Source organism: Eretmochelys imbricata, chromosome 4 (assembly GCF_965152235.1).
Source record: "Eretmochelys imbricata isolate rEreImb1 chromosome 4, rEreImb1.hap1, whole genome shotgun sequence".
NCBI classification, from domain to species: domain Eukaryota; kingdom Metazoa; phylum Chordata; order Testudines; family Cheloniidae; genus Eretmochelys; species Eretmochelys imbricata.
This window is the reverse complement of record NC_135575.1, coordinates 87475503-87499254: the sequence shown is the minus strand read 5'-3', so window position 1 is coordinate 87499254 and position 23752 is coordinate 87475503. Positions and strand designations below refer to the sequence as shown.

At 43.7% G+C, this 23752-nt stretch overlaps 2 protein-coding genes across 11 annotated transcripts in view; one reads left to right on the top strand and one right to left on the bottom strand.

Moving 5' to 3' along the window:
* The window catches only part of FGL1 (fibrinogen like 1), a 64358-nt gene extending 52369 nt beyond the window's left edge, over nucleotides 1-11989 (bottom strand). The window contains exon 1 of the mRNA XM_077815576.1: nucleotides 11464-11989. The gene's annotated coding sequence lies outside the window, so the exon portion shown is untranslated. The remainder of the gene's footprint in view (nucleotides 1-11463) is intronic.
* The window catches only part of PCM1 (pericentriolar material 1), an 88298-nt gene continuing 75790 nt past the window's right edge, over nucleotides 11245-23752 (top strand). For 9 of the 10 annotated variants that reach the window (XM_077815575.1, XM_077815573.1, XM_077815572.1 and 6 more), the window contains exons 1-4: nucleotides 11245-11381; nucleotides 19849-19962; nucleotides 20635-20880; nucleotides 22940-23212. In XM_077815575.1, the coding sequence (XP_077671701.1) occupies nucleotides 19867-19962; nucleotides 20635-20880; nucleotides 22940-23212 (615 nt within the window). In that variant the 5' untranslated portion in view covers nucleotides 11245-11381; nucleotides 19849-19866. Of the gene's footprint in view, nucleotides 11382-12057; nucleotides 12181-19848; nucleotides 19963-20634; nucleotides 20881-22939; nucleotides 23213-23752 lie in introns of those variants that run through there. The other variant, XM_077815567.1, reaches the window with a different exon arrangement.

Here is a 23752-nt window from a genome sequence, read left to right as displayed (position 1 = left end):
CCACCCTGTAGTGTTTCTCAGCAAAAAACTGTCTGAGAGGGAAAGCAACTGGTCAGTCACTGAAAAAGAATGTTATGCCATTGTCTACGCTCTGGAAAAGCTACGCCCATATGTTTGGGGACGGCGTTTCCACCTGCAAACCGACCATGCTGCACTGAAGTGGCTTCACACCGTCAAAGAAACTAACAAAAAACTTCTTCGGTGGAGTTTAGCTCTCCAAGATTTTGATTTCGACATCCAACACATCTCAGGAGCTTCTAACAAAGTGGCTGATGCACTCTCCCGTGAAAGTTTCCCAGAATCAACTGGTTAAAATCGTCCTTAAGATGTGGAAAATATTGTTAGTCTTTATGTACTTGGTAGTATATTTAGAGATGCATGTGTCTTATTAACTCTGTTTTTCCTAGAGCTCCAGGAAGAAATCCCAGCCAGTGTTTCACCCTAGCTGAGATTTGGGGGGCGTGTCATAAATATAAGGGGAAGGGTAAACACCTTTGAAATTCCTCCTGGCCAGGGGAAAGCTCCTCTCACCTGTAAAGGGTTAAGAAGCTAAAGGTAACCTCGCTGGCACCTGACCAAAATGACCAATGAGGAGACAAGATACTTTCAAAAGCTGGGAGGAGGGAGAGAAACAAAGGGTCTGGGTCTGTCTGCATGCTGCTTTTGCCAGGGACAGACCAGGAATGGAGTCTTAGAACTTTTAGTAAGTAATCTAGCTAGGTATGTGTTAGATTATGATTTCTTTAAATGGCTGAGAAAAGAATTGTGCTGAATAGAATAACTATTTCTGTCTGTGTACCTTTTTTTGTAACTTAAGGTTTTGCCTAGAGGGGTTCTCTATGTTTTCTAATCTAATTACCCTGTAAGATATCTACCATCCTGATTTTACAGGGGGGATTTCTTCATTTCTATTTACTTCTATTTTCTATTAAAAGTCTTCTTGTAAAAAACTGAATGTTTTTTCATTGTTCTCAGATCCAAGGGTTTGGGTCTGTGGTCACCTATGCAAATTGGTGAGGCTTTTTATCCAACATTTCCCAGGAAAGGGGGGGTGCAAGTGTTGGGAGGATTGTTCATTGTTCTTAAGATCCAAGGGTCTGGGTCTGTAGTCACCTAGGTAAATTGGTGAGGCTTTTTACCAAACCTTGTCCAGGAAGTGGGGTGCAGGGTTTTGGGAAGTATTTTGGGGGGAAAGACGCGTCCAAACAGCTCTTCCCCAGTAACCAGTATTAGTTTGGTGGTGGTAGCGGCCATTCCAAGGACCACGGGGGGAATACTTTGTACCTTGGGGAAGTTTTGACCTAAGCTGGTAAAGATAAGCTTAGGAGGTTTTTCATGCAGGTCCCCACATCTGTACCCTAGAGTTCAGAGTGGGGGAGGAACCTTGACACCTCCTCTGCCTCACCAGTGGTCTATGGATTTGATGGACATTCAGGTAAATGGCTGCAATTACAGGGCTGTCTATATGGGTTTAAGGTACAGTTATTTGAAAGACTATATACAATAATTAGAGATGGGTCCAAGATGCAAATTTTGGATCTGACTCCTGATGCAAACTTTCTCAAAGTTTAAGGGTGTTTGGATCTATGGTTTTGGTAAAGGCTTATCTCTAATTATAATAATAAATTGGCCTTGTGAAAGAAGGTATTTGATTATCTAGGGAAGATACCTACCATGTAGCTATATGGAGCCCAATTCACCATTGTCCTCCATCTTGTTTCTTGAACTATACACATACTTAAATGTTTTTGTGGATCGGGGCTAGAGTGCCCAGGCCTTCTAAGATTGAAACTTCTAACCTGCTCCTAGGTAAATCAATTGACATAGAAAGTCCCTGTGAAATGGGGTCTGATCTAATGTTTTCCGGGGGGAGGAATTACACGTGAATTTTTATATGTTAATGTTGCCAATGAAAATATTGTCTACATTGTTTTGCTCTGCTGGATATAGCATTCAAGGCCTATATCTACTTTTTGAAAAAATGCTAATGATTACTTTTTATTTTCTTTGCTTGAAAACTCTCCTGTAGATATGATGGAAACTATTTACCAAGTAATTCCATAATCATAATTTGACTGTATTTTCAGTTTTAAGTCTTACTTTCTTTCAAATTTTCTGGAAAAATTCTCCCTTCTACTAAAAATTTCCCTTCAAATTTTAAAAGTGAGCATTTTTATTTTAGGGGTCAGAAATTAGCATTATAATAGAGTCCTGGTTGCAACCTTAACTGTGGAGTGGTTTCAGTCTCTTCATAACATCAGAATTGAGCACTCTGTAGCCGTAGCCCCACTGAGTGAAGAAATATAGCAAAGTAATTTGGAAATTAAGTGTATGTCATCCAAACCTGCCAGTGCAGTTCAACAAAGGAAGTAAGCAATTATGTTAGAAATATGTCAGTAATATTTGGATTATAAATCTAATCAAAACACGTCAAAGCCATCCTAACTTTTGTCTATGTGTTCATTATTTTAAATTTAATGTACATATATGACATGCATTACTACAAGTATTTGTTCATTTTTAAAAACTGATTCATAAAAGCAAACATACACTTTAAGAATAGTTGTACAGGCTTTCTTGGCTGGTAAGAGGCACCTAAAATATCTCTTCCCCAACAAAGGAAGATGAACAAGTAAATTATAAATATCAATAGCATGTAGCTTTTGAAGGCTATTGGGGAGTAAAACGCAAATAAAATATCTGGGTATAAGTAACACAAATCACATGAAATTTGAGTGCATGCAGTATTTTATAAAAGTGAACGTTACTGAACTGGTTAAATGGTACCCCAGTGCTTCACACTTACCCACTGTGACGTGTGGCTCAGTATTGCATGCTTTATTGCTTCAGTAAAGTATGCAGTATCACACCACAAAGTTAATTTCCATGGTACTTTGTGAAATTTCTTAACTCTGTATTGCTACAATGTGACATGTTTGACAACTTGTGTTAATATACAAAGTCAACATGCACCTCCAGGGTGTGAGCCTAAGACAATGTAACTGCTAAAGAACACATTTATTTTCAATCAGATGTACTCTATAGTGGTACACATTTTGGCAGATTGCTTCCGTATTAAAATAGGAGCACATACGGACATGAAAATTAGGGTGACTTTGCAGTATTCAGCATAGCTTTATACGCTAAATACTTTAATGCTGACATATTTTTAATGTAAATCAAAGCCATAAGGTGTAAAGAAAGCAGTTAGTCCATGGGGCTCATGAAACGTGCAGGAATGACTGCTATCAGATGCTCTTTTAATTTTCCAATTTTAAAGAAGCCCTCTCAATACTTTCTTTTTAGAATGGAATCTCAAATGTTGGAACTATCTCTTTTTGCTATCTATGATAATGCAGAAAGAATAGAAAATGAGAATTCCCTCATTAATTTAGCTTCAAAATGGACTGAATAAAAACAGGGACAAAATCATATGAACTCCTGGCTGTGATAATTTCTTCATAAGGTATATTAGTTTTTGGTTTGTTTCTTTCATTGTATAGTTCTTTGTTTGGGGTCAGGGAGGAAATTTGGGTGGCTTTTACAAGTTAACAATTCTCTCTCTCATTTTGTTTTTCTTTTCTGTTTCCATTTAGCACATTTCTACATTGCTATTTCAGATAGCTAGAGAACGTGAAAGTGGCTAGATTAGTGGTTCTCCACATGCAGCCCACAGGCCACTTGCAGCCCAATCAGCATATAGCTGTGGCTCATGTGACCTCCGCAGGGCCATAACTAGGGTGGGGTGCGAGGGTCACTTGCCCCGGGGAACAGAGCTGGTAGGGGGGTGCAAAAATTGGGCCATGCAGGATCGGGCCCAGCAGCATCAGTAGAAAGCCAGGGTGCTCAGTGCCCACCCACCCCACAGGATTATGGGTCCAGTGGCCCTGGCTGGAGCAGGCTCCCGGCACTAGGACTGCAGCGGCAGATGGGCAGAGCAGGCTGCACTGCTCAACTACAGACAGCTAACCTAGTAGACCAGTGGCCATGGGAATGGGGTGCAGTGAGCTAGGATGCAGGCTAGGGTTGCCAACTTTCTAATCGCACAAAAATGAATACCCTTGCCCTGCCCCTTCCCTGAGGCCCTGCCCCCTGCTCACTCCTTCCCCACTTCCTCCGTAGGGTTGCCAATCCTCCAGGATTGTCCTGGAATCTCCAGGAATTAAAGATTAACCTTTAATTGAAGATTATGTCATCTGATGAAACTTCCAGGAATATGTCCAACCAAAGTTGGCAACCCTATTCCTCCGTCACTCGCTCTCCCCGACCCTCACTCACTTTCACTGGGCAGGGCATTCAGAAGCGGGAGGGGGTTAGGGCTCCAGCTCGGGGTGCAGGCTCTGGGGTTGGACCAGGGATGAGGGGTTTGGAGTTCAGGAGGGGGCTCCAGGCTGGGGCCAAGGGGTTCGGAGTGTGGGAGAGGGTTCTTAGCTGGGGTAGGAGGTTGCGGTGCGGGAGGGGGTGCAGCCTCCGGCTGGGGGTGTGGGCTCTGGGGTGGGGCTGGAGATGAGTGCTTTGGGGTGCATGAGGGGGCTCAGGGCTGGGACAGGGGGTTGGGGTGCAGGAGGCGGTGTGGGGTGCAGGCTCTGGGTGGCGCTTACCTCAGGCAGCTCCTGGAAGCAGCCAGCATGTCCGGCTCCTAGGCGCAGGGGCAGCCAGGCGGCTCTATGCGCTGCCCGTGCCTGCAAACGCTGCCCCGGCCAGGTTCCTGGCCAATGGGAGCTGTGGAGACAGTGGTTGGGGTGGAGGTAGTGAGCAGAGACCCCATGACCGCCCTTTTAGTGGCCCCATCAGCAGGGTCTCTTTTTGACCGGGCATTCTGTCAAAAACTGGACACCTGGCAACCCTAGTGCAGGGAGAGGGTCCAGGGCTGCAGGGAGAGGGGTGCAGCTGGTGCATGGGGGACAGGCTGTAGGTGTGGGCAATGGTGACTTGGGGGACTCCCTGGATGAGGAGCTAGATACTGGGGCACTGGATATGGAAGTGCTGGGGCAGTCCCTAGGTGGGGGGGTGGGTGCAGAGGGGAAGTCCCTAGGTGGGAGGCTGGGTTCAGGGCGGGAACAGTCCCTGGGTGGGAGGCTGGAATCTGGAGGGGGCAGTCCATGGGGGGCTGTTCTGCCTTGGATAGGGCACCCTGTCTCTGCAGGGCAGGCATGTGTGCCAGCCCAGTGTTGGGGGATCTAGATACTGGGTGAATGGGGGACAGTCCCTAGCAGGGGGGCTGGGTGCATGGTGGACAGTCCCACGGTGGGCAGTCCCATGCATCTGACAGGGCTCCCCATCTTTGCAGGCAGGCTCCGCAGCTGCACTCTCTGGGCACTCAGGCCAGCCGCACCACCAGCCACAGCACGGAAGTGAGGGTGACAATACACCATACCATGCCATCCTTACAGTAAATTAATTTTTAACAGTTAATGATTTTACTTATTTAGCTAATTTAAAATGTTCTTGGTAGGCATTTGCTGGTGTTGAAATGAAAGATACAAGATTGATTTGAATCTTATTTCTGTCATAAAACAAATACTAACACTTTTTTTTTGTAGATGTACAGGTAGTATATGTATATTGTGTGGATGTGGCCCACATAACACATATAGAGCTGCATATGTGACCCACAATGATAATTAGGTTGACAACCACTGGGCTAGATGCTGCTGCCATCTGCAGGACAATAATAGGTACTGCTCAGTCACAACATAGAACATAAAGAACAAGAGTACTTGTGGCAATTTAGAGACTAACAAATTTATTAGAGCATAAGCTTTCGTGGGCTAGAGCCCACGTCATCGGATGCATAGAATGGAACATATAGTAAGAAGATATATTTATATATATACACACACATACAGAGAAGGTGGAAGTTGCCATACAAACTGTAAGAGGCTAATTAATTGACCTATTATCAGCAGGAGAAAAAAACTTTTGTAGTGATAATCAGGATGGCCCATTTAGACAGTTGACAAGAAGGTGTGAGGATACTTAACATGGGGAAATAGATTCAATATGTGTAATGACCCAGCCACTCCCAGTCTCTATTCAAACCCAAGTAAATGGTATCTAGTTTGCATATTAATTCAAGCTCAGCAGTTTCTCCTTGGAGTCTGTTTTTGAAGCTTTTCTGTTGCAGAATTGGTACCCTTAACTCTTTTACTGAGTGGCCAGAGAGGCTGAAGTGTTCTCTTACTGGTTTTGGAATGTTATGATTCCTGATTAGCCTTACTATATGTTCCATTCTATGCATCCGATGAAGTGGGCTGTAGCCTACGAAAGCTTATGCTCGAATAAATTTGTTAGTCACTAAGGTGCCACAAGTACTCCTGTTCTTTTTGCAGATACAGACTAACACGGCTGCTACTCTGAAACACAGAACATCTTTCTCTGAACCATTGCCAGTATAATGCTGATTATGCATGCAGGGCAGTAGAGGGTGGGAGAAAAAGACATTACTCAAGTAATAGATGCAGAATTATTTTTAACAAGTATCTGTTACATGCTCTAAGATGAGATTATTAGTTGCACAATAGTTATAGAGATGGTAATGGTACAAATCAGCATGATCTATTACAGGAAGTTGTTGCATATTCTTTTTTTTAAGTGATTTCACTTGTGGAAACATAGGAATATGTCCTTATGCCCTTCCCTGCTGTGGGGACATTTGCCATAAAAATCAGAGATTTGCTGCCTCACAGAGTTTCTGGTCCTTGTGTTCTTCTAGCACAAAGGGGATCAGTTGATGAGCCATGGAAAATAATTTCCTGCAGCTGTTGTTTTGCTCGTGTAAAGTAAAATAAGGTGATGAAGGCTTTAGTAACAATGTAAGTCTCCTTTACCATATTTTTAATGGAGCATAAAGAAAACACCCACTGCACAGGATCAGCATTCAGCAGTAAACCACAAACAAATTCTTAGAGCCTCCTGCTTTTGGAGTCTCAGGTAATATAGGCTCAGGAATTCATGGCCCCTTTTCCCTACTTCTGGCAGTAGGAGTAGAGGTATGAGCAACTCATGATCGGATACCCCTCTTGAGCTGCAACCTTTGGTCTTAGTTAGGGACCTGGATATCATATGGCTACTATATCACCAGTCACTCTGGGAAAAGCCTATAAAAAAAACAAATGATGAGAGCTCTAACTATTGGTCTAAAGGACATAAGAGAGGGTTGCACCACCAGCAGACATTTGGCGTGGGTTTAGACATGCTCTGAGTATGTCTACTGGATTGGGCCCCAAAGGCAGAGGAACACTCAGTGTGTGAATGAGAGTTAAGCACTGAGCAGCTGGGCAGCGTCAGGATGGAGGTGGCTGAGCACGTGCCCAGCTACCAAAATTTAAGCACTTTGGGGACTTTAATGGCAGAAACTTAAGCACATAGGGAATTAAGATGCCTATGGGGATAGGCAGCAACTGAGTAGGGGTTTTCTGAATGCCAGCGATGCCTAGATGTTGGACATAACACCCCAGGTATCTTATTTTGAAAACAGAGATGTAGCTGATAGAGACCACAGGACACGATAGCAGGAGTTATAGCATATTAAAGGTAACGTCATATGAAGTAGACCAATGGGTGGCAGGCAGGGGTGAAAGTAAGTCGAGTGACTTACCAGTACGCTGGGGCCAGCTCTGGCCCCCGGAAGGGGCGAGGCCTAGGGCGGAAGGGGTGGGGTTGAGGGGGTCAGAGCCAGCCCCAGCCCACCCTGATATGTAAGTGCCTCCCCCACCTGGGTAGCAGCAGCAGCAGCCCAGGGCTCCGGGGGCTATTTAAAGGGCCCGGGGCTCCCCTCTTCCACTGCCCTGGCCCTTTAAATAGCCCCCGGATCCCTGGGGTAGCGGGGGCTCCAGCTGCCTCTGCAGCCCCAGTCCTTTAAATAGGCGCTGGAGCCCCGCCGCTTCCCCAGGTAGAAGTAGGGGAGCCGTGGGCCCTTTAAATAGCTCCCAGAGCCCTTGGGAAGCAGTGGGGCTCCAGCGACTATTTCAAGGACCGGGGCAGCAGAGGCAGTTGGGGTCCTGGCCCTTTAAATAGCCCCCGGAGCCCCTTCCCACCCTAGGGCACTGGGGGCTATTTAAAGGGCCTGGGGCTCCCTTGCTTCTACCGCCCCAGCTCTTTGAATAGCCCCCAGAGCCCTGCAGCTGCTACTCCAGGGCTCCAGGAGCGGGGCTCTGGAGGCAATTTAAAGAGCCTGGGGCTCCAGCCACTGCTGGGAGCCCCAGGCCCTTTAAATTGCCCCCTGGGGAAGCTGGGCTGCGCCAGTACGATGCACTGGCTCTTGCCGGTACGCCGTATTGGGCGTACCAGCTTAGTTTCACCTCTGGTGGCAGGCGTGAAGAGCTGATGTAAAGAGCTGCAGAGAGGAAGCCAAAGTGTTACTGATCTTACAAAACATAGGTATATGTTAATAAATGAAGCTTAAGACTATAAAAACAAGAAGAAGTCCTTATAGTACTTTAGAGACTAACAAATGTATTTGGGCATAAGCTTTCGTGGGCTAGAACCCACTTCATCAGATGCACGGAGTGGAAAATACAGTAGCAGGTATATGTACACAGTATGTGCCAGCAATGACCCTCTGTCATATACACTGGCCAAACCAGACAGTCTCTATGCAAAAGAATAAATGGACACAAATCTGACACCAGGAATTATAACATTTAAAAACCGGTAGGAGAACACTTTAATCTCCCTGGTCACTCAATAGGAGACTTAAAAATGGCAATTCTTCAACAAAAAAAATTTCAGAAACAGACTACAATGAGAAAGTGCAGAAATGGAATTAATTTGCAAACAGGACATCATCAAATTAGGCCTGAAAAAAAGATGGGGAGTGGATGGGTCACTACAAAAACTAATTTTCCCCCACTGTTACTCACACCTTCTTGTCAACTGTTTGAAATGGGCCACCCTCATTACCACTCAAAAGTGATTTTTCCTCCCTTGGTATTCTACTGTTAATTGAATTGTCTCATTAGCACTGACCCCCCCCGCCCCCCCCCCAACTTGATAAGGCAACTCTCATCTTTTTATGTACTGTGTATTTATATTTGCTACTGTATTTTCCACTCCATGCATCTGATGAAGGGGGTTCTAGCCCACAAAAGCTTATGCCCAAATAAATTTGTTAGTCTCTCAGGTGCCACAAGGACTCCTCATTGTTTTTGCTGATATAGACTAACACGGCTACCACTCTGAAGCTTAAGACTATGTAACTATTTATGTGTAAACAGATATAAAGTTCTCTTCTATGTGCTTTTTGTGTGCCTGTGCTTCTTTATGATGTATAATGAGGGCCTGAAAGTTTTTTGTTTTGCTTTTTTCTCTTGTTGCTGTGTAAAAATATCTACAAATGACACAAAAGACACAACAGGGGAAAAATTTAAAAAGAATATACACAATGTGGAGATAAATGCACAAATTAAATGTGCTGAAAGGAAGATTTTTCTCTTTAATCTCTTATTTATCATTTTATGTGTGACTTAGGAGACAATATGAAAACTTTTAAACCTAAGTATGCACTTTAAACTGTTTCTATTGCAGTCTAAATAAAAATAACTTCTCACACTTGATGACTGATGTTATGATCCTATTAATATGCCATGAATTTAAAATCTAAAAAATGTTTCATATCTTTTATATATAACCATAAAGAAGTAAACAAAGGGCACAATCCCAACAATTCTCCTTTCTTTTTAGGACACCTATAATGCAGCTAGATCAGTGGTTCTCAAACTTTTGTATTGGTGACCCCTTTCACACAGCAAGCCTCTGAGTGTGACCCCCCTTTAAAAATTAAAAACACATTCTTTTTAATATTTAATTCTACTATAAATGCTGGAGGTGAGGTGGGATTTGGGGGTGTGGAGGCTGACAACTCATGACCCCCCCACATAATAACCGTGCAACCTCCTGAGAGGTCACAACCCCCAGTTTGAGAATCCTTGAACTAGATCAATATGCAGTACTAGTAGCTGGAAGCCTGTATCATCACACAGGTGTAATTCATAAAGTCGGGTGGTAAAAAAGCTGAATATGGTTGAGAATTTAAAAACTGGATGGTAACAGATTGCAAATCCCAGTGATGATTGAACCTGCTCATATTCTAACCAAAATTAGCTCTCTACCATTCTTGTTGCTGTTTGTCACTTCACACAGACTTGACAGACATTCTGGTCTTCAGAGTGACACACGTAGAAAGTGACAATCCTGGAAGATTTGTTTTGATTTGTGTGAGGGGTGAATAAGGATGTGTGCTAGGGTGAGAGGATGTGAGTTTGAGGCAATTGCATGGGCTAGTTGTATTGTTTTGAAGAATTGTGGCATTTAGGCCCTGTAATCTACTACGTGTGCAGTCTCCGCCAGACAACCCATGGGACTGTTGCATGCACAAACATTAGCTGTTGAGTAAGGGTGGGGCGATTAGTTGAGTTACATCAGATTTCACAGTGGTGTTGAACTCTTGGCATGGGATAAATACATATTTTATATACTATAGCTGTCCATGGCACCAGTGTAATTATAAAGTCAAAATGGCTGAGAACTTAAAAACTGGATGAAAACAGACTGTGAATTCCAGTGGTGACTGAACCAGTGACATGCTGAACAAAAAGTGCTCTCAACCCTGTTTGTGATGCAATGGGACCATCTCTCTCAGCAGACACTCCAGGCTTTAGCAACAAAATTCTTGACCCTTATTGGAGCACTGTAACCAAAAGAGAATGAATGCATCTGATGAAGTGAGCTGTAGCTCACGAAAGCTTATGCTCAAATAAATTGGTTAGTCTCTAAGGTACCACAAGTACTCCTTTTCTTTTGCCGAATACAGACTAACACCGCTGCTGCTCTGAAACCTGTCAGAGGAGACTACACTTCCCAGCATGCATTGCGATCGGAGCGTGTGTGGGTGTGTGTCTCGCTCTCTCTTCCCCCCTCTCTCCACACCCACCCATAGTCATCCTCAAGACCACTGACACTACCAATCCCACCATGCTCTGCTCCTTAGTAGGTGGAACTAGCTTGGTCACGCATGGCATGTCGGGATTTATAGTTTCGGTTATTTTTGGGGCACTGGCTCTATTAAGCTGTCTCAGGTTTCCCGCCAGGAATGGAGTAAGCGGAATAGCGTGAAAAAAAAGCGCGCTGTGTCGGCCGTCAGTCACGTGCCCTTACGCCGCCGCAGGGGGCCGCGCGGAGGAGCATCTGCGGAGTGCGTTACTAAGTAACGGTGTGTATCCATCCGCCCCGCCCCGCCTCCGCGTACAGGGGAGAACCAAAATGGCGGCGAAGGTGGCCGTTGAGGTTTGCGTGTGAGGGTCCCTGTCCCCCCCCCCACCCCGCAACCAACAGGGCCCGGTCGGTGCCGCAGGGCCCAAGGTAGCAGTGCTGCTGCCAAGGTAACACCGCTGCCCCGCCGGGGTCTGGGAGCCCGAGTCCGGCCGGGGGGCGGGCCTGGTTGAGGGCCCCGATCTCGGTTACCTGGAGCTCCTCCCAAGGCGGGATCCTTCCCCAGGGCAGCCCCGATGTTATTCCAGCGGCGCCGCTGCCGCATTGTTCCCCTTCTCTCTGCCCGCATGGCCTTTTCCCTGTCGCTCCCCGCGGGGAGTCCGCCGCTCGCTGCCCGGCCCGCCGCACCGCAGGCGCCGCGGAAGGGAGAGCTGGGACGGGCCTGTGTGGAGCCCTTGGCCTTCGCAGCCCGCTTGGCCGGGCCGGGCACGGCCCCCGCGGGACGGGGAGAGCTGCGTGGCGCTCGTCTTGCCCGGCCAGTGTCGCCGGGTCCCGGCGGACAAAGCGGCCGCCGACAGCTCGCTCTCTCACGGAGCGGGGTGGGGGGAGGCGCCGGTTCTGTGCAGCGGCTCCTCGCCCCAAGGTGCCCGGCCAGCTGCGCCGGTCGTTCCCGCCGCGTGGAGGGGTGTTGGGGGAGGGTATGTTGCTCGTTTCTCTGAGAAGACGCTGCGCGTTCACGGGCAACGGCCGCCCGACCGCTTCCTTCCAGCGGCCCTTGGCGCGGAGCCCGCCCGCCGGCTTTGCCGCTGGGAAGGAGCGGGTCCGCCCTGCTAACGGCCTCCCCACCTTGTAGCGGTTGAGGCCGTAGCTCGGCTCCTCCATCCCCTCTGGCGGCAGCAGGAGGTGGAGGGGGCAGGAACTTTCCTGCGCTGGGGTCTCGGAGCGACTGAAGGGCGGGCAGGCAGGCAGGTAGGTCGGTCCTGGGTTCTATTGCCTGGGCCTAGAACAGCGATCGTAATGAAAATGGACTTCAGCTGGAGCCCTTCGTATGCCTGGCCGCTCGGTATCGAGCGTGTTTATGGGCGATTTATTGTGCTAGAGCCAGGGCTTCTCGGTACCCCCCTCCTTCCCCACACCCAACTGGAGGGACATCTCGCCGTCCAAGTAACATTCCTGCCGCAGTGTTTTTGTTCACAGTTGTTTGTGATACATGTGAGGATATGTTTCAAAGTAGCAGCTGTGTTAATCTGCAAAAAGAAAAGGAGGACTTGTGGCACCTTAGAGACTGACAGAATTTTATTTGAGCATAAACTTTTGTGAGCTACAGCTCACTTCATTGAATGATTGTCAGCTGAAAGAGATTAGAGAACTATTTCTCTGGGATTTTGTTTGTTTACATCGTGGGTTGGCAACACTGCTTTAGTCAGTTTAATGTATAGCCAGCTTTCTCAGTTGCTTGGATCTCCCAGTAGCAACAGAATATGAAGGCAAAACTGAAGATTAGAAGGGGGATTCATGAAGTGTCTGTGGTACCTGAAATTACTTTTAATTTAGCTTTTTTAAGGCTAGATTTTAAATTCATGTTGTCCCTTTTAAAATCTCTAGTTTTCAGAACTTCTGAGTTGAAGATTGTGCAGAATATTTGATTCCCTCCACAATCAAATTACAAATGTTGAACATTATGAGCTTTTACAGCTCAAATGGATACTTTAAAATTTGACAAGAGACTGTTTCATAACTTGTTGGAGTCACACTTGAAGTTGTAAGTGTACATAAAATAAAAGGCCTAAAGTAAAAGGTTACCTCTTGGCATTGGTTTGTTCTTGTGCAAATGTTTACCTGACTTGTACCTTTACACAATTTGTTTATTGCCAGTATAATAGGATCAGCAGTTTTGATATTGGATTGTGTTAGGTCTGTACAATACAAAATTGATGGTATGGATCATTAGTGCAAGTCCTGATAGAGTGAGGAGTTGGTATGTTGGCTATCTGTGACTGCTTGATGATAAAAATGAGTGAACATTCTCAACTTTAAATTTTTGGAATTTTTTTTAAATTAGCTTAATGACCCATTTTTCTGATAGACTATCCACTAACTGCAATGATCTGATTTTTTTTTTTTTTTTTTTGTATTTTAAAACCTTTAAAGGGTAGGAACTATTTTCTTCTTTGTTAGTGCTTCTAAGGGGCTCTTCAGCAAGGGAGATACTGACCAATGGGAAATGGTGAAACTGACTATATGCGAAGTGTCACCGAAAACCAGAGAAAATAAACATAAAAGATGTTAATGTGGCTTTTTGGCCCAAGGGCCACATGTGGGTTGCGAAACTTTATGGAGACTCGGGTAGGGAAGGCTGTGCCTCCTGAAACAGCGTGCGCCCCGCCCCCTCCCACTTCCTACCTCCTGACTACCTCTCTCAGAACCCCTGACCCATCCAACCCCCCTGCTCCTTATCCCCTGATCACTCCCTCCCGGGACCCCTGCCCCTCACTGCCCCCTGGCACCCCACCCCCTATCCAACCCCCCCTACTCCCTGTCCCCTAACTGCCCTGCCCCCTATCCACACCCCCGCCCCCAACAGGCCCCCTGGGACTCCCACGCCTATCCAACCTCCCCCGAACCTCTGCCCTATCTAACCTCCCCCTGCCCTGTCCCCTAACTGCCCTGACCCCTATCCAGACCCCTACCCCAACCGCTTCCAGGATTCTACCCCCATCCAACCCCGCCTGCTCACTGTCCCCTGACTGCCTCAACCCCTATCCACACCCCTGCCCCCGAGACTCCCACCCCCTACCCTGCTTCCCATCCCCTGACTGCCCCCCCACCCCTCCCGAACCTCCACCCCATCCAACCGCTCCCTGTCCCCTGACTGCCCCCTGGGACCTCATGCCCCTTATCAAACTCCTACCTGTGCCCCCTTACCATGCTGCTCAGAGTGGCAGGAGCTTGCAGCCCCCATTGCTGCACTGCCCGGCAGGACTGGCGGATCAGAGTGCCGCCAGCGATGCAGTGCACTGAGGCTGCGAGGAAGAGGGAAAAGCAGGGCTGGGAGCTCAGGGGCCGGGCAGGATGGTCCCGTGGGCCACAGTTTGCCCACCTCTGTGCTAGGAAGTAAAGTGAAAGAAAATAACACACCAAGAAAAGACCAAGAAATACTGAACTTAGTTTCACGTGCATGACATTTTATTGAATTAACTATTCGAAAAGAGCTGCATGTGGTCTCAGTTAAAACAAACGAATCAGAAAAAAGTTGGAAGAGCTGTATAGTTCAAGCTCATCTTGGTGAAAAATATCTCATCTCAAAGTAACAAATAATTTGCATCAGTTTCTAAGAATTGATGTGAGTCCAATAGGGATGCGGGTTTATTAGAAAACGTTTTAAAAACAAATGTAAGAAATCATCAGGATATGATAAGCTGCCTGGACAATGATTCAGCAAGGTGCCTAAGCATATGCTTAAATTTAAGCATATAAGTAGTCTAGTTGATTTAGTGAATGCTATAAACCAGGATTAAAAGTCCCAATGCCACCAAAATATTGGTAAATAGGAGAGAAGAGTTACTTAAGATTTCAGAAGTTTGCATAGGTGTAACTGACCTGATTTTGGAGTCTTACTTAAGTGGAAATACTCAATCCTTACGGGAGTTTTTATGTAGTAATAAAAAATGTATCTGATGTGCGTCTTACTTCTGTTAGATGCTAAGATAAATATTGCCCATTGTTTTTTACACTGGAAAAAAAAGGCTGTTGTGATGTAATCTTATACTAGACTTAGACAAATTGTATAACATCATAAGGGAAGAATATACTTACCTAGTTTGATTGTAAACCAGATGATCTTTAATCTTGCCAAGATGAACTTGTTATGGCCAGTGATGTAGGTAAGGATAAAATGGTTGTTACACTGTCAAGCCTGGCATATATTCACTTGGTGGATTTGCTCTTAATTGCAAAACATATTCTGTGTTTGCACTTGGTGTTGATGGAGCATATTGATTTGAAATGAGGTCTCTATTAAACGATCTTTAATAAAATTTTGGATGACATACTGTTTTCCTCCTCACTTGTACACCTTTGGTGGTGACATCTGCTTGTAGCACCAGGTGCACTGCCTTCTCTAGTTTAGGTGATTATGCTTTTGCGTGGCAAAGTCTTTTACTTTTCCCATCAAAGTCACTGTTTAGTCCTTTTTAAAGCATCCTTTCCTCCCTCAGATTCTTGAAATACCCTTGCAGGAAAGTCCATCAGTAGTATGTCTCTGCTGCTTCTGCTCAGAGTTCTTTCATGTGGTGCCAGCAACAGTGTTTAGTGCTGTTAAATGTGAATAGTGTACGTTTTAGGTGTGTGCTCACCTTGATTTATCAGAGTTGTTGTCAGTTGATCTTGTCAGGTCTCTTAAATATACTGTGACACGCTCCTTGCAGAGCCCAGAGCCAAAAGCTACTGTGTTACCCCTCTGCCTCAGCAAGAGACGCCTTTGGTGGATCTGTCCGCTCTTTGCTATCCCAGTCTGTTCTCCTCATCAGCAAACTTCTTGAGACTCTGCCAACCTTGACATTCAGTGAACCCTAGTTCCCGAGCTGCACAGGGGCTTCTCTCTGCAGTGTCAATCCCCAATCACTGAACAGTCACCAAAATTATCAAGTCTGTTTCCTTCAAAGAGACATAAAAGCCAGTTAGTTTATCTGAGGACCCACAGTTTAATACAGAGGACTGAAATGATTTTATGGTAAAACTAAAAATAAGTTTATTAATAGTAGACAGGTTTCAGAGTAACAGCCGTGTTAGTCTGTATTCGCAAAAAGAAAAGGAGTACTTGTGGCACCTTAGAGACTAACCAATTTATTTGAGCATAAGCTTTCGTGAGCTACAGCTCACTTCATCGGATGCATACTGTGGAAACTGCAGACACATTATATACACAGAGACCATGAAACAATACCTCCTCCCACCCCACTCTCCTGCTGGTAATAACTTATCTAAAGTGACCACTCTCTTTACAATGTGTATGATAATCAAGGTGGGCCATTTCCAGCACAAATCCAGGTTTTCTCACCAGCAGGAGAGTGAGTTTGTGTGTGTGGCTTTTGGAAAAGGGGGAGAGGGTGAGAAAACCTGGATTTGTGCTGGAAATGGCCCACCTTGATTATCATACACATTGTAAAGAGAGCGGTCACTTTGGATGGGCTATTACCAGCAGGAGAGTGAGTTGGTGTGTGTGTGGGGGGAGGGGGGGGGGCGGGGGGCGGAGGGTGAGAGAACCTGGATTTGTGCTGGAAGTGGCCCAACTTGATTATCATACACATTGTAAGGAGAGTGATCACTTTAGATAAGCTATTACCAGCAGGAGAGTGGGGTGGGAGGAGGTATTGTTTCATGGTCTCTGTGTATATAATGTCTTCTGCAGTTTCCACAGTATGCATCTGATGAAGTGAGCTGTAGCTCACGAAATCTCATGCTAAAATAAATTGGTTAGTCTCTAAGGTGCCACAAGTACTCCTTTTCTTTTTGGTCCTACTGTGTGTTTTTGAGCAAGCTGGTGCCCTCTTCCTGCTGTTTGGTCATTCTGTTTACCTTACATGCAACATACTTTTATTGTTTTGCTTGCAAAGCCTGCCCACATACATTGCATTGTTTAGGACAAACCAGTTTATCAGTTCTACAGTAACTCCTCGTTTAACATTGTAGTTATGTTCCTGAAAAATGTGACTTTAAGTAAAATGATGTTAAGCGAATCTAATTTCCTCATAAGAATTAATGTAAATAGGGAGGGTTAGGTTCCAAAGAAATTTTTTTCACCAGACAAAAGACTGTGTGTGTGTGTGTGTGTGTGTGTACACGTACTCTCACTCTACAAGGCAGCACAAATGGAGGGAGGGGAGACAGCATGGCAGAGACATACACCCTATGTGTGAGAGCGAGCACGATGCACATTGCCTCTTTAAGTACACTGACCCCATTCTAAGTACATTGCCTTTTTGAGTAGATCAGCAAGTTTAGACAGCAGCTGCTGCCAGCAGGCTCCCTCCATCCTGAGCCCTGTCGTGTGTGTCCCCCATCCCTCTCCACTCTATGGAGATGGGGTAAACAGTGGGGAGGGGGACACCCTCACATTAGCCTCCATCTTTCCCCCTGCACAGCAAGCAGGAGGCTCCCGGGAGCAGCTCCAAGGCAGAGGGCAGGAGCAGCACATGGTAGTGGGTGGAGGGACAGCTGAACTGCTGGCAGTTGATAGCCTGCTGGGCAGCTGCGTGCACAGGGAACTTAAGGGAGCGGGGAGCTGATGGGGCGTGGGGGGACTGCTGGTCCACCCTGGTTCCAAGCCCCCACCAGCTAGCTCCAACTGGCTGCTGGTTCTGCAAGCAGTGGACAAAGCAGGCGGCTGCCAAACAACGTTATAAGGGAGCATTGCTCAACTTTAAACGAGCATGTTCTCCAATTGATCAGCAGTGTAATAACGTTAACTGGGATGACTTTAAATGAGGAGTTACTGTACTTGGATTGCTTGGTCTAAATATATTTTAGTAATTTATTTCCAGCACACGTACATAACTCTTTACATTCTAACTGTAAGTGCATCATGCAAGAATATTAATGACTAGAGTGTCATCAGTATTTATATGGTACCTTACAAGATATTCTTTGGATAAATATTGTAACAGTGTGCTTTGTGTAGTGAGTTTGTCAGGCCTGGCAACAGTTGTAGCTAGATGGGCATTGAGGGGCTCATACAGTCACGTTTACCGCCACTATCAAAAAATAAGTCAAAGATAGTTTTGCTTGCAAACCTTGTAATCTGTTTAGTGCTTGTTCCTTCTATGGATTTAGAAACTGTTTTCAAAAGTAATACATGCTTATGATATTTTAATTTTTTTGTTTTGTAAATTAGCCTAGCTATGCAGTTTGTGCCTAGGCAGAGGTGAACCAGGGATTTGTTTACACCTGAAGTTTTACTGCTTTAACTACATCAATAAAAGTGAAAGTAGACATGTGGACATAGTTAAATGAGTATAAAAGTGCTTATATTGGTAGAGTTTATTCCTGTACAGGAAGGGGAATGCACTGTCCTGATATAAGGCACCTTTTTTGCCAGTGTAAGTACATCCACATTAGGTAACCATAATATTTACAGTGGTACAACTTTCAGATGTAGACCAGGCTTAATTCTTCTAGCATCAATCCTAGATGGATACCAAGAAATCACTTTGGTAGCCAACTTATAAACACAGATGACCTCTGGACATATAGTGTGCTTTTTCTGTGATGTGAAAATGTTTTTTGGAATTAGTGGTCTCAGATAGGGACAAAAGTCTGACCCACTAGTGTTATATACCTTCTGGTTTTTTTGGTCTCCTATCTGAGCTACTAAGTTCTGACTAGCACCAGAAGAAATAAAAGAACACCACATTGTATTGCATAAGATAACTTCAGAACATGATCCTAATTTTCACCTGACAGCTTGGGCTATGTAGGAAAGCGATTACTTGCAAAAGTGTGTCAGTATTCCACTTCTGTAACTGAATGTTATGTGAATATCAGTGTGGGTGAAAGGAACTGGTTTCCTGCTCAACCCAGCTAACGTGTTTCACGGCTACCTGGACTACAAATTTGTTCTTGTGTTGTGCATGCTTGGTATCGCAGCACTACTGTATATGTAATTACACATAGTTTGTGATCTTTCATACCAATGCTCAACAGGATAAGCTAAGGATTCAGCTTTAAAAAGCTATTATATTTTTCTCTAATTTTCTTTAGCTATATGTAAGTAGGTGTTGCTTGTATCAAAACTAGTTAAACTTAGGCAGAAGTGATTTCCTTAACTATTGACAGAGTGAATTTAACTTCAGATTTGTTTCTAATGCAGACCCTTAGTTTATCTTATATTAGCCAAACTATTTCGTTGCTAAATACACAAATATAGTGGTTCATATGTTTTTATTTTTATATAAACCATATTTAGGATAAACCCCAGGGCATTTTCTAATTAAATGTTTGTAATTTGTGGTATAGCAAGGAAAAGGAATTCCTCTTACTGGTTGTTAGCTAGTGTCCCTTTCAACGCTCTGTTGGGATATATTTTAGTATTGAATAAAGGGCATTTTGCTTTGGTTACGTTCTTTATAGGAAACTTTTAATTCTTGGAAGACGTATTAGACTGACATCACTGTGGACCTGATGTTACTGTGTTGCATTCTTTATAGTGTTTCCATGAACTAAAATTTCTCATTATACCTTTGTGCTCTTTATTGCACAAGGTGAATATTCTAAAATATTTTTAATTTGTACTGTTCTTTTATAATAGAACAATTTTAGAAAGTAAACCTCATAGTTTATTGACAACATCTGTGAGAATGTTTAGTTTTAGCACCTGTCTTGATTTTTCTCTGCATTGCTAATATTTATGGATTTTAGTGTTTCATAAAATACCTTTGTAAAATATTTTTCATAATAGCTCAATTTCCTAGGCTTCTGAGGAACTGCATATAATTTTCTATGGTCTCATTTACTTCATGAAAAGTGCATAGTGCTGAGTTTGGATTAGAATAGTTTGTCTTTAAAGAAAAGATCTCTAATTTTTAGTTGCAACGGGAAATATGCTGCATTAAAATAGGTTTAACTATAATTTTTTTATAGCATTTTTGACTGCATACCATGGCAACAGGAGGTGGTCCTTTTGAGGAAGGCATGAATGATCAGGACTTGCCTAGCTGGAGCAATGAAAGCTTTGATGACCGGCTGAACAATACGGTATAATTCATGTTAACTTTTTAATTGTCACATCATACTGAAGGTGAAAATTGACATGATAGATATGAAACCGTAAAAATTGGCAAACAAAATACTGTAGTAGTAGTTGTTGCTTACATTCTGTTCATAAAACTAAATACATGTGTCCAACTGAAACAAAAGTCAGCAAACAAATAAATGTATGATAGATTTGAAAGCCATACACTGTTACGAATGATCATCTGTGGTCAAGAGATGGCCTATCAAAACTGAGTTGCAAATCTAGGTATGTATAAACCATTTTGGGAGGGGGAGGGGTGTGGGGGAACGAGACTATTTGATTGAAAGCCTTAAGTGGGAATTTTCCCTCAAGGTTAAGCATTATAACCCTCCGAAGACTCAGTGGAAGAAAAATGCTAGTGTAGCTTTGTTTCAAGTGAACAAATACTTCTGAAGACAAAAAAGGTTAAGTGGACCAAACTTCCTGTCAGATAACTTATTATTTGTGCTTTAGAGAAAACTATATTATCCAATTTGATTTTCAAATTATTGCTTAAATAAAAGTATGTTTTGACATTTTTGTTTTTTTCTGTAATTCTAAAATAGAATCAAACTTCAATTAACTGAAGTAAACCATATCTTTTTTTCACTAAAGAGATAATGAATATGCTTTTTTTTTCTGCTTTTCTGAAGGACTGGGGGGGTCAACAGAAGAAAGCAAACAGGTCTTCAGAGAAAAACAAGAAAAAATTTGGTGGGGAAGGTGAAACAAGGCTTACTAATGACATATCTCCAGAGTCCTCACCCGGAATGGGACGGCGGAAGACAAGGACTCTTCATAGTTTTCCTCACACTAGATATATGACTCAGATGTCTGTTCCAGAGCAAGCAGAATTAGAAAGGCTTAAACAAAGAATAAACTTCAGTGATCTGGATCAGGTTTGTGGATGTGTATTTGCAAAAATTGTATAAATGTGAATATAAAACCACACAAACCTGCTAAACTGTCTTTATTAATCTGACAGACTTCAAAAGGAAAGGTTTCAGAGTAGCAGCAGTGTTAGTCTGTATCTGCAAAAAGAACAGGAGTACTTGTGGAACCTTAGAGACTAACCAATTTATTTGAGCATAAGCTTTCGTGGGCTAAAACCCACTTCATCGGGTGCATGCAGTGGAAAATACAGTAGGAAGATGTATGTATGTATATATACAACCCTCCCCCCCCCCCAATGAAACAGTGTGTGTTACTATACACACTATACGAGAGTGATCAGTTAAGGTGAGCTGTTACCAGCAGGAGAGAGAAAAAAGCCTTTTATAGTGATGATCAAGGTGGGCCATTTCCAGCAGTTGACAAGAACGTGTGAGGAACAGTAGGGGGGAAAAATAAACATGGGGAAATAGTTTTACTTTGTGTAATGACACATCCATTACATAATTTCCCCATGTTTATTTTTCCCCCCTACTATTCCTGACACATTCTTGTCAACTGCTGGAAATGGCCCACCTTAATTATCACTACAAAAGGTTCCCCCCGCCCCCTGCTGGTAATAGCAAGTACTCCTTTTCTTTTCACCTTAACTGATCACTCTCGTTATAGTGTGTATGGTAACACCCGTTGTTTCATGTTCTCTGTGTGCATGTGTGTATCTACCTACCTACCTACTGTATTTTCCACTGCATGCATCCGATGAAGTGGGTTTTAGCACATGAAAGCTTATGCTTAAATAAATTTGTTAGTCTCTAAGGTGCTACAAGTACTCCTGTTTTTTCAAAAGGAAAGACTTCGAAAGTCAGTGGCTCAAATAAAAAATGTGCATTGACATCACATAGCAAATAATCCATATTCTGAATTGGAAAAAGTGTAGAAAAATACATATATTCTGGATCATGGTGTCCAGATACCTTCTGGTAGGTCAGCTATTTTCACTAGACCGCATACCTGAAGGTTGGCGTATGGTGTCACTCGGTAGTGTAATAAATTGCAGTTCTCCAAATGAGTATTTCTCTGTGTAACACATCTGTGAGAGTTAGAGGTTATTTAGTACCTGCCAATCTTGAAAGTATTTTCTTGAATGCATTTCTTTCTGTAATTTGAGATTCTGACCCTGGATTGGGTGCCTTGTGGCAGAATGGAATGTCATACTTTTTTCTATACTTCCCTAAATTTTTGCTGAATTTAAGTTTTCCATTAAAACAGTGACGATAAAACCTAGTCTTTATGGTTGTGACGATAACTTGGGCTAATGTGACCCATTGCTTTGCAGTCTTCCCAAATCTGAAGACAGACTACTCTAGAGCTTCTGTTGCTGCTCTTAGCTTTTCAAGGAACAGTAGTGTGGAACTGATATACTTAACGTCACGGTTGCACACAGAGTTCTGAATAGCATCAGTAAACATTCCAGCCTAGTAGTGGCAGAAGAAAGCTCTGGCGCTACGGATGGGGGAGGATAACAAAAAATGCAGTCTAGACTAGGGTAGAAGATCTTCCTACACAGCAAGCAAGAGGCTATATAGGAATTCAGTATCAGATGTTCTTTGTTCCAATTCAATAGTGAGGAGGCTATGGGATAAGTAGCTTCTTTCTCATGCATTTGGAAGGGAGATGTGGCTTCACATTATCAGGCATGAAGTTGGAGTTCACAGCAGGGTCCCAGGGCAGCAGCCTGATAAAAATTGTAGAAGTCTCCCTGTCATTCCCAATACATTGGTTGGAAGGTCAAGTTTCTGACCAGAATCCGCCTGGTGGAGATGGTTTTAATCATTTTTAATCTCAGTCATCAGCTACTAAGTTTAGTTCTCTGGCTAGGAGGTGAATCTTTCGGTGGTGTCGTGTGGTGTGTCTCTCTCTCCCTCCCCCCCCCCCCCCCGCTATGCCCAATAATGCCACATGATGGTACCACTCTTGTTCAACTGTGAACTAATAAAAGTAGAACAATGTTTTTAAAGGAATATTTAAGTAATATATGATAACTTCCTTTGGTTTGTTTTTATGTAGAGGAGCATTGGAAGTGATTCTCAAGGTAGAGCAACAGCTGCTAACAACAAACGTCAGCTTAATGAAACCAGAAAACCATTCAACTTCCTATCACTGCAGATTAATACTAACAAAGGCAAGGATGCTGCCACAAGCCCTCAAAAAAAAGAAACTGATGGATCATCACAATGTAAAGAATTATTTGCATCTGCTCTAAGTAAGGACTTCTTGCAGAATTATCAGGTGTCTGTTCAAGAAGATGGAAGAGGAGAACCTGCTATGGATAGTAGCCAGGTATTGTTCATGACTCAGTGTATTCCTATTGTAATCTCTTCCTCCTAAAAAACTGTAACTTTTAGAAAATGTCTAATTTCATTGTTGTGTTGTAGACACCCTGATGAAGCTTCCTAGAAAGTTTCATTAATTTTTAAAATTAATTCCAAATGGTTACTAAGATGGTTTATATTTTGCTACTCTTAATTTTTTACACAGTAACTTGGTTCAGAATACATGAAATGAGATTTAAATTATACTACATGTGGGAATGCTTATGATCACATAATGCTAGTAACTCTGCATACTGAGAGAGAAGCAGTCTATTTAATACACCACTTTTAAGTCTAGAGATTGGTCTGATTACCCTTTTAATGGTTTTGGTAATTTCTGGGACCAGCATACAAATTGTGACATAATGTTTAGAGATATGAGCTCAATGGTGCACCTGGTATCTGTGACAGAAGCAACATTAATCCTCAGTCTTGGAACTTTATGCACATGTTGAAGTCAGTGCCAATAATAGGATTGAGGCCATAAACTCTAGTATGTCACCTTTCA